Below are 14,929 nucleotides of genomic sequence, written 5' to 3'. Positions count from 1 at the left end.
CCAAGTGTCCTAGACACTGGGCACATGTAGACCTCACACTTGTTTTCATGGATTTAAAGTCAAGGGCAAAGAGACAGATAATTGACAGTCAAAAATTGTTTTTAAAAAGTTCTAAAAAGGACATAAATGGGGTGAAGAGATAAGGGAAAACCTATTTTAGACTGGGTGGTCAGTGAAGGCCTAACTAAAGAGATGATATTGCCCTGGCTGGTATAGCTCAGTGGATTGAGCATGGGCTGAGAACCAAAGTGTAGCAGGTTCAATTCCCAGTCAGGGTACATGCCTGGGTTGCAGACCATGACCCCCCAGCAACCGCACATTGATGTTTCTCTCTCTCTTTCTCTTTCTCCCTCCCTCCCTTCCCTCTCTAAAAATAAAAATAAATAAAATCTTTAAAAAAGAGAGATGATATTTATTCTGAGAGCTGAAGGATGAAAAGGAGAAAAAGTTAAGAAAAAGCATTCCAGGCAGAGAAAACAGTTTGGCTCAAATTTCTGCTGTGGGAAAGAACATGCTACAACCAAGGAATTGAAAGAAGGCTGATGTTGCTACAGCTAAGCAAGCAAGGGGTAGAGTTATCAAGAAAAATGATGGGGTAGTGAGTGAGAGACCGTATTGATCATGGCCTTGTAGAAACTTTTATTTCATTCTAATGGAACAATTGGGAATGTCGACCTTAAAAAGAAAAGTCGGTTTTGCCCCCAGCTGGTGAGGCTTAGCGGATTAAGTGCCAGCCTGGGAACCAAAAGGTCTCCACGTGAGAGGCAACCAAATGGTGTTTCTCTGGCACATCGATATTTTCTCCCTCTCTTTCTCTTTCCCTTCCCCTATCTCTGAAAATAAATAATTAAAATCTTTTTTAATGTATTTTCTTTTTTTTAACAGTATTTTAAAAAAGATTTTATTTATTTATTTTTAGAGAGGGAAGGGAGGGAGATAGACAGAGAGAGAGAGAAACATCAATGTGCGGTTGCTAGGGGTTATGGCCTGCAACCCAGGCATGTACCCTGGCTGGGAATCTAACCTGGGATACTTTAGGTCCCAGCCCAAGCACAATCCACTGAGCTATGCCAGCCAGGGCAAATAATTAAAATCTTTAAAAAATCTTTAAAAATTCAGTTTGTTTGTTTTTTTTACCAGCAAAAATAGGTTTATTTGGGAACAGCAAAGAATTACAATTCAGGACAAGTAGTTGTAGCAAAAGCTACAGGCAAGTCTCACAAACAAAGGAGAGGAACATTATTTTATGGAGAAAATGGAGGAACTTGGGAGGGATTGTTTTGAACAAAAGTCCATTGGAGAAAAGTGAGAGCTCAGGGAGAAGACAATTTTTTATTGGCTCAGTTGCCGGGGTAGCTGACTTCTTGTAGGAGATGAACCCTTATGTAAATTTTATGTATATTGTACTTCAATAAAATACTTTAAAGGGAAAGCTACTAAATGAAACTGTTCTATATTCTTTAAAAAGTTGGCCCTGGCTGTTGTAGCTCAGTGGGTTGAGCACAGGCTGCGAACCAAAGCATTGCAGGTTCGATTCCCAGTCAGGGCACATGCCTGGGTTGCAGGCCACGGCCCCCAGCAACCGCACATTGATGTTTCTCTCTCTCTCTTTTCTCCCTCCCTTCCCTCTCTAAAAATAAATAAATTAAATCTTTAATTAAAGTTTCATAGCCCTGGCTGGCGTAGCTCAGTGGATTGAGCGCGGGCTGGGAACCAAAGTGTCCCAGGTTCGATTCCCAGCCAGGGTACATGCCTGGGTTGCAGGCCATAACCCCCAGCAACCGCACATTGATGTTTCTCTCTCTCTGTGTATCTCCCTCCCTTCCCTCTCTTAAAAATAAATAAATAAAATCTTGAAAAAAAAGTTGTCATAATAGGCCAAAAGGAAAAGTTCAGGAAATATTCCAGATCGAGAGAAGACAAAAAATATGACTAAATTAATGCATGATCTTGCATTAGGACATAAAATGTTACTATGCAAAGGATATTAGTAAGATAATTGGCAAAACTTGAATATTGACTTTATATAATAGTATTCAATCAAGATTAAGTTTCCTGAATTTTATAATTGGACTATGATTATATGATCATTCATCATTATTACTACTGCAACATTTAAGTAGATTTTGGAAATTTAATAAACTGGAGAAAAGCTATTACAATAATCTAGGGACAGAATGGTGTAACAGGGACTAAAATTGACAGTAAAGACGGCGAAGCATGAATAAATTCAAGATACATTTTGGTGATAGAACTAACAAGACTGGTTAATTGTCGTCATGTGCTAAAAAGGAGACGAATCGCTGGTGTCAACAAACATTCTTCGCGAAGAGCCGAAATTAACTCCGCCCCTAGCCCTTTTGACCCAAGCGGAGGAAGTGAGAAAAGGGAAGAGTTCGCCAGGCTACCGGCAAGTTCCGGTCTTGTGTCGCAAAGAGACCGTAACTCAAACCCTTTTGGCTCTTCCCACAGAATGGGCGGTCCCGGAGAGTGACAGAAACCAATGGTGTGTAACTTGTTGACGCACTAGCCCAATGGCTGTGGAGCGGAGCGGGATCTGAGGCACGAGGCCTGACGGCACGCTCAGGGGCTTCTTTAACAAGATCTTTTGAAGTAACCGCAGCACAAGACTTGGAGTGTGCAGAAGGTCTGCTGGGGGTTTCAGTCTCTGCGGAAGGCCCTCGGCTGTTCTGTCGCGGTGGGAGGAAGTGCGGCTGGCTTTAAATCCGAAGTACTGGAGTGAGACGATCTGGAGGGATGGGGCCAGCGCCCGCCGGAGCACAGCTTTGCGGAGATACTGGGGATCCGGAGGTGGGTGAGCCGTCTGGGAAGAAGGGATGCTGAGCGTGTGGGAGGTAGCAAAGCCTGAGCGCTTGCCAGCAAGGAACACGAGGGCGGTACCCTCTGGAGGGTCCATTCGCCCAATGCTTACAGCCTGGGGCACGTGGTGGCGCGTCCCGGGTGTGTGTCTGTGTGTGGGGGCGGGGTCCAGGGCTGTGGTGAAGATTTGGGATATTGAAGGCCAGGGTTTGAAATCTGCTCACAGTGTAGGCATACCAACTGTGGAACTTCGAGCTCAGGGGACTTCAAGTATTCGCTGTCTTCCAGGATTATTGTGAGGATTGGATGACATACTGAGTTTGTTCTCCAGAGCCAGTAGGTTCAAGCTCTTTCCATCACTAGTTGAGCATTAATATATACAGTCTATTGTCAGGGCTTGCTAGGGAAGGCGGGACCTGGCAGGATTTGAATAGAGGAAGAATGGAAATGGCATTTCCAGAAGTGGAAGCACCCTGGTGCATGGTACCTGGAAATACAAGGAGCTCTCACGCATTGCTTAGGCAGAGCCCAGTCAGTTACTGCCCCTGCCCGCTCCAAACAGTGCTCCATGCTAGTGCTGTCAGGTACACAGGGAGCTCTCAATTCAAGGAGTTTTCATTCTAGACTCAGTAATGTTCTCCTAAGTAGTGATTATTCGGAGTTTTACACAACTTGACTCCCATTCAAAAGAGGGGCCAGAAGCAGGTAAATCTTGTCCCCACATTCTATCATGGTGGCATAGGCAGTGGATGCTGAACATCTCTCACCTAACATGGCTTTTTCCTCTTTCTGGCCACAGATGATGGAGCCATCTCTGGAAGGCACAGTCAAGGAGGGAAAGAAGGAATCTTCAAAGAAGCATACCGTGGCTGGGTCTTCAGTGGAGGGCCTCCTGCAGCCGGTGAAGCTTAGCCGGGCAGAACTGTATAAGGAACCTACCAGTGAGGAGCTGAATCGCCTTAGGGAGACTGAGAGCCTTTTCCATTCCAGCTTGCTTCGTTTACAGGTACTGTTGTGTGGGTGGGGCTTAGGTTAGAGGGACAGACCTGAGGTCCCAAGGCTGAAGGACTCTCCCCCACCCCTTCTTACAGGTAGAGGAGCTACTGAAGGAAGTGAGGCTGTCAGAAAAGAAGAAGGAGCGGATTGATGCTTTCCTGCGGGATGTCAACCAGCGGATCATGAGAGTGCCTTCAACCCCTGAAACAGAGGTAAGACCTGTGGTACAGGGAAGTGGAAGGCCCAGAAGGGGTCCTTAGTAGGGGCATCTAAAACAGGGGCCTTGCTATTCTCTGGAGGGGTTAAGGTGCTAAGGAGCTTATTCTCACAGCCAGGAGGCTCAGCTGGGTGTGTGGTCAACCGTGTGTTCATTCATTTAGCAAACCTGTATGTGCCTTGCAGTAGTTGTGTTCTTAGGCTACCTCAGTGAACAAAGCAGTCTATGTTCTAGTGTTGTGGTTATGGACAATAGATCATAGTCGTCGTGACAAGCAAACTCTATGGCAATGCTAGAAGGTAGTAAGCATGATGGAAAAAGAAAAAGTAGGACAAGGTAAGGGGATTATGGGAATATCAGGATGGGAGTGGTTTGCAGTTTTATATATATGCACATTTATTTTATTATTGATTTTAAAGAGAGAGGGGAAGGGAGAGAGAGGAAGAAACAGCAATTTGTTGTTCCACTTATTTAGGCATTCAGTGGCTGTTTCTTTTATGTGCTCTGATCAAGCATTGAACCTGTAACCTTGGTGTATCTGGTCAACTCTAACCAACTGAGCATCTGGCCAGGGCAATTTGCAACTTTAAGTAGGGTGGTAGAGGTAGGCCTTATTGAAGTGACATTTGTGAGAAGGATTGAAGGAAGTGAGTTAGCCAAATAGATATCTAAGGGAAAAGGAGCATTCCTGGAAGGAGAAACAGCCAACACAAAGGCTCAAGGGTAGAAGTATGTCTGGTGTGTTCCTTGGAACGAATGAGGGAAAGGTAGAAGGAGATGAGTTCAGAAAGGTAATGGAGGAAGGGGCATTTCATGCAGGGCCTTGTGTACCAAAACAAAACTTAGGCTGTTGCTCTGCATGAAATGGGGGACTACTGTAGGGGGTGGGGTTTGTAGAGCAGTGATGTGATCTGACTTCAGTTTTAAAAAGTTCATTTGGGCCCTGGCTCAGTGGATTAAGCATCAACCTGTGAACCAAAAGGTCCGCGGGTCAATTACCAGTCAGGGCACATGCCTGAGTTGTGGGCCGGGCCCCCAGTTGGGGACGTGCAGCAACCAGTTGATGTTTCTCTCCCTTCCCCTCTCTCTAAGAGTAAATAAATGAAAACACTTTTTAAAAAGTTAGAAGTCCATTCAGGTTGTTGTGTTGAAAGTAGAACAGATTGGGACAAAGGTGAAATCAGGGAAACTAGGTAGGAGCTTCTTATGCAGTGAAACGGTGGCTCAGACTAGGGTAGAGAAGTAGAAAAGTGGTCATGTCTTGATGCCTTTTGAAAGTGAAATGGGTGTTCTTAATAGGTGAGTAAGGTGACTTAAATGTTTTTTGGCTTGAGCAACTAGTATGGAGCTGCCTTAATAGGAAAGAAATATTTACAAGGTTGGTTTCCAATATGTTGACATTGTATTCGAGCAGTGTACTAAATATCCAGAAGACATGTTCAGAAGGCAATCAGATCAATATGTCTCTGTCTCCACAGCTGACTGACCAGGCCTGGCTCCCGGCTGGGGTTCAAGTCCCTCTCCACCAAGTGCCGTATACTGTGAAGGGCTGTTTCCGCTTCCTGCCCCCCACCCAGGTCACTGTTGTAGGCAGCTACCTTCTGGGCACCTGCATCCGGCCGGACATCAATGTGGATGTAGCACTGACCATGCCTAGGGTGAGGCCCAGAGTTCAAGGGATGGAGAGGCCTGCCACTGTACCACCTATAAATCCCAGGGTCCCTTTCTCCCCCCCCCCCCACCCCCGCCACTTGTCAGTGGATTGAAATCTGAATTCTAAATCAAAAGAATACACCATTGCAATCGTCTTTAGAGGGCTACTTAGATAAGCCCTTGGGCCAGCTGCTGCCCCTTTAAACCTTTGTGAACTGAGTGTGTTGTTGCCAGCCCTGACTCAGGCACTCTGGCCAGCAGAGAGTCCTTTGGCTTCATCTGGGCTTCCAAGCTCTCCAGTGGTAGTACGTACTTAAGTCCCTGGCTACTTCTCTCTTTTTCTGACCCTCTCCAGGAGATCCTACAGGACAAGGATGGACTGAACCAGCGCTACTTCCGCAAACGAGCCCTCTACTTGGCCCACTTGGCTCACCACCTGGCCCAAGACCCTCTTTTTGGCAGTGTTCGCTTCTCCTATACCAATGGCTGCCACCTGAAACCACTGCTACTTCTGCGGCCTCATGGTGGGAGGCACACACTGGGCTGAGGGCGCAGTGTGGGGTGACAAATCCGTGGGGGAGGCACAGGGCCCTTAAGTCCAAGGCGAGAGGTTTGGGCCTCACGTTTGAAGAGGAAAGTATAGGGAAGTATAAAGTATAGAGGAAATTCTGAAGTGGGACTGTGTGGGGCCCTCAAGTAGGTAAGGGGTGATGCAAGGGCACCTGGCTCCGGGGGCTGCAGGGTTTCAGCACCCTCTGTCCCCTCCCAGGGAAGGATGAGCACTTGGTCACCGTCCGTCTCCATCCATGCCCTCCATCTGACTTCTTCCGTCCATGCCGCCTGCTGCCCTCCAAGAACAATGTGCGCTCCGCCTGGTACCGAGGGCAGAGTCCTCCAGGGGACGGTGAGCAGGCACTGGTGTCAAGGTGGAGTTGGAAGGAGGGGTATCATGGGAACTTTTCTTAAGACTTTTCCTTTCCTACCACAGGCAGTCCAGAGCCTCCCACCCCCCACTATAACACATGGATTCTACAGGACATAGCCCTTGAATCCCACATGCAGTTGCTGTCGACTGTGTTGGGCTCAGCCTCGGGGTTGAAGGATGGTGTGGCGCTGCTGAAGGTCTGGCTACGGCAGCGAGAACTGGATAAGGTGAGTTGGGAGAGGCCCGACTTCCCTTCTCACTGAGTGGTGGGCTGATTCTGAACTTGGGCCTCTCCCTCCATGTTTCTTTCAGGGCCTGGGAGGGTTTAGTGGATTCCTTGTCTCCATGCTGGTTGCCTTCCTCGTGTCCACACGCAAGATCCATACTACCATGAGCGGCTACCAGGTTCTGCGAAGTGTCCTGCAGTTTCTGGGTGAGATGGCTAGTCTCAAAAATGCCAAGGATTCCACTCATCCTCAAAATCCTCTCATGTTGTCAGAGATAATTCGGTTTTTTGCCGTCTGACTGGAGCAAGCTGAGTCCCAGAGACAGTTGCAGCTGGAGGGTGTCATTAGTCTGGGTCCCCAGAGAGGGGAATACTTTCTGACACCCATCTTCTCTGGTTCACTTCAGCCACCACAGATCTGACAGTCAACGGGATCAGTTTATGCTTCAGCTCAGATCCCTCCTTGGTGAGTCCGACAGGGCTGAGTCTGGGCAAGGAGACCTGGAGGTGAGGCCCCAACCCTGACTGGCTTCTCTCTACCCCTCCCAGCCGGCCCTGGCTGACTTCCACCAGGCCTTCGCTGTTGTCTTCCTGGACTCCTCAGGCCGCCTCAACCTCTGTGCTGATGTCACCGCCTCCACTTATCACCAGGTACCAATGGTTTCCCACTCCTAGGTTTCCCAGGTGTCCCATGCCGGCCTCTCTGTCTTCTGCTAGCACCAGAACCTCAGAAACTCCTCTCCAAAGAGCTTAGGTTAGGCATGACTCTTGGTCTGAGCCCTCAGGTCAATGAGGGGAGGGGTGCATTGGTGGCAGTCCCACATCTGAGTCCCTGTGGCTCCAGGTGCAGCATGAGGCACGGCTCTCTATGATGCTGCTGGACAGCAAAGCTGATGACGGATTCCAGCTGCTGTTGATGACTCCCAAACCCATGGTCCGGGCTTTTGACCACATCCTGCAGTAAGTTCAGGGGTGATAGAGGATGTCAGCTGGTCCTGTTTCCCTAGGGAGACAGTGAGGGGCAGAGGTTCTCAGGCAGGTGCTCATATTTCCCTCGTTGTGGGGGGTGGGTGGAGGTAACACTTGAGGCCAGCAGCACCCGATTCTCCCTCTGTTCCTTTATTCCCCACCCCCAGTCTCTGTCCACTGAGTCGGCTGCAGGCAGCATGTCACCGGCTGAAGCTATGGCCGGAGCTGCAGGACCATGGTGGGGACTATGTTTCAGCTGCTTTGGGTCCACTAACCACTCTCCTGGAGCAGGGCCTGAGATCCCGGCTGCACCTGCTGGCCCACTCTCGGCCCCCAGTCTCAGAGGTGAGATGGAGTGGGTCAGAGAGTTTGTGGGTCAAAAGGGGGTTGGATTCAGTGTCCCAGAACATACAAAAGAGTCACTATCTGTCTAATTAGAAAGTGGGCTTCCAGACTAAGCTGGAGGACTTTTGGGTTAAGCTCAGCCTTTCTGCACTCTGTAGTGGGACATCAGCCAGGATCCACCGAAGCACAGAGACTCTGGGACCCTGACGCTGGGATTGCTCCTCCGACCTGAGGGGCTGACCAGTGTTCTTGAGTTGGGTCCAGAAGCCGACCAGCCCGAGGTGAGGAGCTCTGGGGTCTGAGGGGTGACTTGGCCCTGTCTGGGGAAGCCCAGCATGTGCATTGGAAGGAGTGGGGTGGATTGTTCTCACGCCTTCTGGATTGAGGCCCACCAGAGAGATCTGTGACAGAGCCTTCCTTTGTTGATCTCTCTAATCACTCCTTTCCTCTCCTCAGGCTGCAGACTTCCGCCAGTTCTGGGGATCTCGCTCGGAGCTTCGGCGTTTCCAAGATGGAGCCATTCGGGAAGCTGTGGTCTGGGAGGCAGTGTCTATGTCCCAGAAGCGTCTTATTCCCCAACAGGTGGTCACCCACCTCTTGGCACTGTAAGTATTAGCATCGGAATGCCAGGATGGGCTGGGAGCCTTTCAGGCGATCTGGCCCAGGCCTTTGGGGTGAGCAGTTTGCATCCAGCAGCTAACTCCTAACCTCCAGTGTGTACACTGTGTCTATGCCCCCCTTCCAGCCATGCTGACATCCCAGATACCTGTGTCCACTATATGGGGGGCCAAGTGGATACACTGATCCAAGGCTTGAAAGAGGTAAGGACCCTGGTTTTGGGTTACAGTCAAGGCTAAGGATCGTAGAGGAGCCTGTGGCTGAATTGGTTGAAGGTGAGAAAGCCCTTACCGCCTCAGCCAGGCTGCACTTCCTGGAATGTCCAGCAGAGGGGGCGCTGGTACCGCAGTAGCCCTCACCATAGCAGATTCCCTGATGGTGGCACTTGGTGGGGTTCTGCAGGGTCCTGGCCTCCTGACTGGTTTCTCTCTCAAAGACCTTCAGCACAGGTGAGGAGAGCCTGGCAGCTGCAGTGCGTTGCTACGATGAACTCAGCCGCTTGCTGTGGGGCCTGGAAGGACTCCCATTGACTGTGTCTGCTGTGCAAGGAGCTCACCCAGTGCTGCGCTACACTGAGGTGAGCTGCAAGAGGGCAAGGAGTCCTTTCTGTTTGGTGATCCCTACCTCTGCTTCACGCCCCCCTAGCTATTCTCCCTTCCAAGTCCTGCACCCCTTCCCAATGCCAGGCTTCTTTTTCAGCCCTCTTTATTCTGTAGGTGTTCCCGCCAACGCCAGTCTGGCCAGCCTACTCCTTTCATGAGCGCCTTCGAGAGCGGGCCTCGCTGTTACCCCGGCCCGACAAGCCCTGTCCGGCCTATGTGGAGCCCATGACCGGTGAGGGGGCTCTTGAGAGGGAACGAGAAGGACTGTTCCCACCCCAAGCCGCAGTCTGAGACCTCTCGCTCTTCTCCCCAGTGGTATGTCACCTGGAGGGCAGCGGTCAGTGGCCACAGGATGCTGAGGCCATACAGCGGGTTCGAGCTGCCTTCCAGCTGCGCCTGTCAGAGCTGCTGACACAACAGCATGGGCTGCAGTGCCGGGCCACAGCCACACACACTGATGTCCTCAAGGTTAGGCTGGTGTAGGGTAGGGATACCCCCGGGTGGGGTGAGGGGAGTGTCAGGGTGCCCCACGCTGGCATGTATGTCCCATCCCATACCCTCTTCCAACAGGATGGGTTTGTGTTCCGGATTCGTGTGGCCTACCAACGGGAGCCCCAGATCCTGAAGGAGATTCGGAGTCCTGAGGGGATGATCTCATTGAGGGACACACCCGCGTCCCTCCGCCTTGAGAAGGACACAAAACAGTTGCCCCTGCTCACCAGTGCCCTGCATGGGTATGGCTGCCTCCGCAGGCTCTTCTGTCTGTAGACCCTTTTCTGCTCCCATGTGGTTCTCCTGGTCCCCTGTCTTTCTGGGAGGCTAGATGGTATAATAGGGGTATGAGTTCTGGTGTGAGGCAAGTTTTAGAATCTTGGTCTTGCCATTTCACTGGCTAAGTCCCTTTGGGCAGGATTCTCCACTGGATCTATTTTTCTTATCTGTAAAATGAGAATAAAGCTAGGACCAATCTCTTGGGTCATTAGTTAGGAAGACGTGAGTTGATACGTGTAATGCATTAGCACAGAGCCCAGGGTTAGATAAAGTTTGAATAAAATAGTGGCACTAGGCTGAAATGCTGTTCTTGAGTCCTGAGTGCCCGAGTCTCATTGCTACGTCCTCTTTCCCCCGCAGACTCCAACAGCAGCACCCAGCCTTCTCAGGTGTGGCTCGGCTAGCCAAGCGGTGGGTGCGTGCCCAGCTTCTGGGTGAGGAGTTCACCGACGAGAGCCTGGACCTGGTGGCCGCTGCCCTTTTCCTGCACCCTGAGCCCTTCACTCCTCCCAGGTGATTCCCTCCACCTTTTTCCTATCCAGGAAGTTCCCCCTGGGGCCAGCTTTCATCCCTCTTGCTGTACCTGCAGTCCAAATGGGAGAGGGTGGCTGCAGCAAGTGATAGAAAGGGTTCTAAGATACACCCCCAATCCAGGCCAAGGAGTCTAGACTTTCTAGATTGTTCAGGAAGCCTAGGGATATGTGGCTGGACTCCACCTTGCTCACTCCTTCCCTCAGCTCCCCCCAGGTGGGCTTCCTTCGGTTCCTTTTCCTGGTATCAACTTTTGATTGGAAGAACAATCCCCTTATTGTCAACCTCAACAATGAGCTCACTGGTAAGTAGTAGAACTTGGTGGATTGCAGAGTATGGCAGGCAGGGGTTTTCCCTATGAATCTGTTAGGTTTTCTCTGTGCCTTCCCCATCCCAGATAGCTGCACCTGACCCTGACTTCTTTGGAGTGGAGAATTAGTAGAAGGGAGAGGCCCAGATCCTGCCTTTAGGGAACTCAGAGACTGTAGAGATGTGGTTTGCCCACATGCTGACCAGAAACAGAATGGACTGGGGGGTGGTAAGCAGGCTACCTGGAGGGCTGTGAGGGGAGAGGAGAAGGGAAGGGGCACTCTGAACCCCAGGTGAGAAGTCTCATGGTGAGGAGCACAGAAGGGTCTAGATGAGAATAGGTACCCATACCTTTTGAGGGTGGGGTAGGATTGATGTTTTCTGGTTGTAATATGAGGAGCTCCTGGTCTCAGCAGAGAGGAAGGTGTCAGCTTTCTAATTCCCCAGGTGTGTGGGAGCACAGGGTGGGAGGGGGCCAGGGGCAGGCGTCAGCTTGTACAGGGCCAAAACCAGATGGTTGCCAGGCAGTGGAAAGTTGTGCCTCTGGACTGAGGCTGGGAGTTGCAACCCCCTTTTGAGTTGAGGCAAAGTTGGTGTCCCTTTCATTGCTTTTGTCATCTGGGGGAGGGGCATTGGAAAATCCTTGCAATGGACAGCTGCTGGGTGCACAGTCGGAGGACCTGGGGTGGCAGAAGGTATCTTGGGGAGAGGGGCAAGCTGAGGCAGGGTTCCTGCTTCCTTCTTGTCCACAGCGGAGGAGCAGGTAGAGATCCGCAGTGGCTTCCTGGCAGCTCGGACACAACTCCCTGTCATGGTCATCGTTACCCCTCAGGATCGCAAAAGCTCTATATGGACACAGGATGGACCCTCACCCCAGGTTCAGTCCCATCTCTGCTTCCAAATGTGTGGTTTTCTCCCTCAAGAAAAAGCAGGCCCGGCCTGAGCTAAGAGAGACCTGTGGTAAGGTCAGACTTATTTGATAAATATGTACCCCCAGATCCTACAGCAGCTTGTGGTCCTGGCAGCCAAGGCCCTACCTATCCTAGAGAAGCAACTACTGGATCCCCGGGGGCCTGGAGATATCAGGGTAAGCCACGGACCAAGACTGACTCCCAGGGCTCTGGGGATTCTGCCTTTGAACCATGGGAGTCCTGAGCTCTAGGAGCCCTCAGAGGATGCCCAGTTCCCTTACATGGTGAAACAGCCCACAGAAGGCATTGAGGCTGCCCAGGGTAACTGGCAGTGGTGGCAGAGTCTGGAGGAGAACCTGGGCTGCTGCTCCATCCAGGCCTCCTGCTTCTAGCCTGTGCTCCTCGTGCTGGACCCAGTCTAGCACCAGCTGGGTCTTGGTGTTTCTGCCTTCAAATGAGCATTCAGGCCTATAATGGGTGGTCACACAAAGGGAAAGGGAGGAATCAAGGTGGGCCTGTAGAAGGGTTTGTGGTCAGCTCCCTACTCCATGCGGGGACTGTTGACCCTCTCTGTCCTTCCTCAGACAGTGTTCCGGCCACCCTTGGACATGTACGACGTGCTGATCCACCTGTCTCCCCGTCACATCCCCCGGCACCGCCAGGCTGTGGACTCGCCGGCTGCCTCCTTCTGCCGTGGCCTGCTCAGTGAGCCAGGGCCCTCGTCCCTGATGCCCGTGCTGGGCTTTGATCCTCCTCAGCTCTATCTGGCACAGCTCAGAGTAGGTCCTAAAGGACTAACTGACCCTGGGGAGGGTATTTCCAAGTGGAGCTGGGGCCATGGAAGTGACTCTGTCCTGTAATCTTATCTCTATCCTACCCTTTCCCAGGAGGCCTTCAGGGACCTGGCCCTTTTCTTCTATGACCAGCATGGTGGAGAGGTGATTGGTGTCCTCTGGAAGCCCACCAGCTTCCAGCCCCACCCCTTCAAGGTGTGCTGGCTGGTGACAGCCCTCCGTTGCTGAGTGTGTACATGTGGCTCCATGTGGTCATGCACGTCTGTGTGTTGCCTGCTCCATGAGTGACCTTGTGTCAGGTGTGAAGTGTGTGTGTCTTGGTGTCTCTGGGTGTACCTTTGTGACTCTTCGTTTTCTCTGATTCCCCTAGGCCTCCAACACAAAGGGGCGCATGGTGGTGTCTCAAGGTGGGGAGCTGGCGATGGTACCCAATGTAGAAGCAATCCTGGAGGACTTTGCCATCCTGGGCGAAGGCCTGGTACGGGCGGTGGAGGCCCGAACTGAGAAGTGGAGTGTATGATCTCCGGTCTCGGGAACAAGCTGTAGATGGACAATAGGACTTGCATCTCTGTCAGCAGAGGGGTGTCAGCAGTGGGACCTTCACCCTCATTGCATATAGACCCTCCAGTGGAGAGCTTGCTGGCCTGAACACTGAATCGTCCGCAGCAGAAGTCCTGCCCCAATTTTCTGTCTAATGCCCCAGCATCGGGGCAGGGGCCATGATGTCTTGTGGAGTCCCCTGGACCTGGCTGAACTCCCAGAAGATGTGTGGGAGCCAGCTCAGAGAGGGAACTGAACAAACCTAGGAGATCGATCTACATGTCCGCTCTGGCCTGGGTTCCTTCTTTTTTTTTCCTTCCTAGGCTGCTCCCAGGAGTCTGGAGAGGAAGGCATGTGCCCATGGCTGGGGCTTTGTCCCCTTTTCATTGTTGGGATATGTGTCTGCACCTCAGCATGTCCTTCAGTGTGTTGTCGTCTTTAAATGGGTCCCAGAAAAGATGTGGCACTTCCTGAGGGTCACAGAGTACGAGCACTGAGCAGTGGAGGGGAGCTGGTAGATTGCATTGAAGGTGTATAATGCCCTCCTGTGTTGGTTCTGCTGCTTTCCAGGATGGGGACATGGAAAAGCACAGAGGATAGGAAGAGGCTAAGTGGGTGAAGGGATCGGGGGGGGTGGCTCCCCAGTCCAGGAGAGATGTCAAAGCACAGAGTGCTGCCCTGGCCTCTCAGTGTCTGGCTCCCTCCACTTCTGTGCGTCTGCCCGTTCACGTCACTCACCACCCTCAGTGTGCTGCAGGGGAGGTGCAGGAGTGAGCTAGACCAAGTCCTGCTCTAGGACCTCCAGTGCCCTGGGGGAGGAGGATGCCACTTCCTGTCAGCCTGATCCACACCCCCTCCCTGTCTCCCTTCACTCTCCCCTAATCCTCCTGTTTTTCTTGACTGAGATCAAAAGTGCCTTCCCCTGCCCTGGTTACTGTGACTCAGTGGATTGAGTGCCTGCCTGTGAACCAAAGGGTCACCTGTTCAATTCCCAGTTAGGGCACAGGTCCCCCAGTTGGGGGCATGCAATAGGCAAAGGCACATTGATGTTTCTTTTCTTTTTCCCTCCCCACTCTTTAAAAATAATTTTTTTAAAATGCCTTCTCTTTAAACCCGTCTCCCCCAGTCTGAGGGGCTCTTTCCCTCCTCAGAGATACTAGAGCAGATACTCTGTTCAGTTCACTTTGCAGTCCTGAACCACATCATGAACTTTGCTGTTGTCTTAAATTCTGGTTTAAAATTAAATCACTTAATTTCCCCATTTCTTGGCTTGTCTGCCTTTTTCACAGGGTTTTAACTTGTCTCCTGAATGTCAGCTCTTTGGGGGCAGGGAACACGTTTGAACATAAGATCCATGGCATCCAGCACAGCGTGCTGCGCTCAGGGAGGGAACGTGTGTGCAGAAGGGGCACCGCATCCGGGCAGGTGGAAGGCCGGAAGGCCACCAAAAGACTTCAAGGAAAAGAATCAGTTTGTGATCTCTGTCGAGAGTGGATGGGGTGGTAATGATAAAAGACAGAGCCTGAGAGAACGAAAAGTTGATGTTTATTGAGTGCCCAAACACTGCTGAGTCCTATTATTTTACAGATCTTATTTATGGGAATTTGATCATACAGTCATACCAGTCCTATGAAGGACATACTTCTAATTATACTAATTTTCTGAATGAGGAAACAGGTCCAGTGGTGGGCAGGGGCCCATC

General features: G+C 51.3%; 1 protein-coding gene across 1 annotated transcript; it reads left to right on the top strand.

Annotated features, from left to right (window-relative positions):
* The first annotated feature begins 2,492 nt into the window (after positions 1-2,492).
* NOL6 (nucleolar protein 6) lies at positions 2,493-14,488 on the top strand. Its single transcript, XM_045840847.1, has 26 exons — positions 2,493-2,811; positions 3,620-3,826; positions 3,912-4,028; positions 5,512-5,691; positions 6,042-6,210; positions 6,456-6,590; positions 6,675-6,838; positions 6,924-7,044; positions 7,245-7,303; positions 7,387-7,488; positions 7,682-7,797; positions 7,974-8,151; positions 8,310-8,432; positions 8,608-8,756; positions 8,897-8,972; positions 9,206-9,346; positions 9,486-9,603; positions 9,685-9,839; positions 9,942-10,105; positions 10,503-10,655; positions 10,880-10,977; positions 11,735-11,859; positions 11,980-12,069; positions 12,478-12,672; positions 12,781-12,882; positions 13,058-14,488. The coding sequence occupies exons 1-26, from the start codon at positions 2,758-2,760 to the stop codon at positions 13,205-13,207; spliced, it is 3,441 nt and encodes a 1,146-aa protein (XP_045696803.1). The 5' UTR covers positions 2,493-2,757; the 3' UTR covers positions 13,208-14,488.
* Positions 14,489-14,929: the final 441 nt, after the last annotated feature.

The sequence above is a fragment of the Phyllostomus hastatus genome, unplaced genomic scaffold (assembly GCF_019186645.2).
Source record: "Phyllostomus hastatus isolate PE091 unplaced genomic scaffold, TTU_PhHast_1.1 phas_contig_34, whole genome shotgun sequence".
In the NCBI taxonomy this organism is placed as follows: domain Eukaryota; kingdom Metazoa; phylum Chordata; class Mammalia; order Chiroptera; family Phyllostomidae; genus Phyllostomus; species Phyllostomus hastatus.
This window is presented reverse-complemented; position numbering and strand designations above follow the sequence as displayed.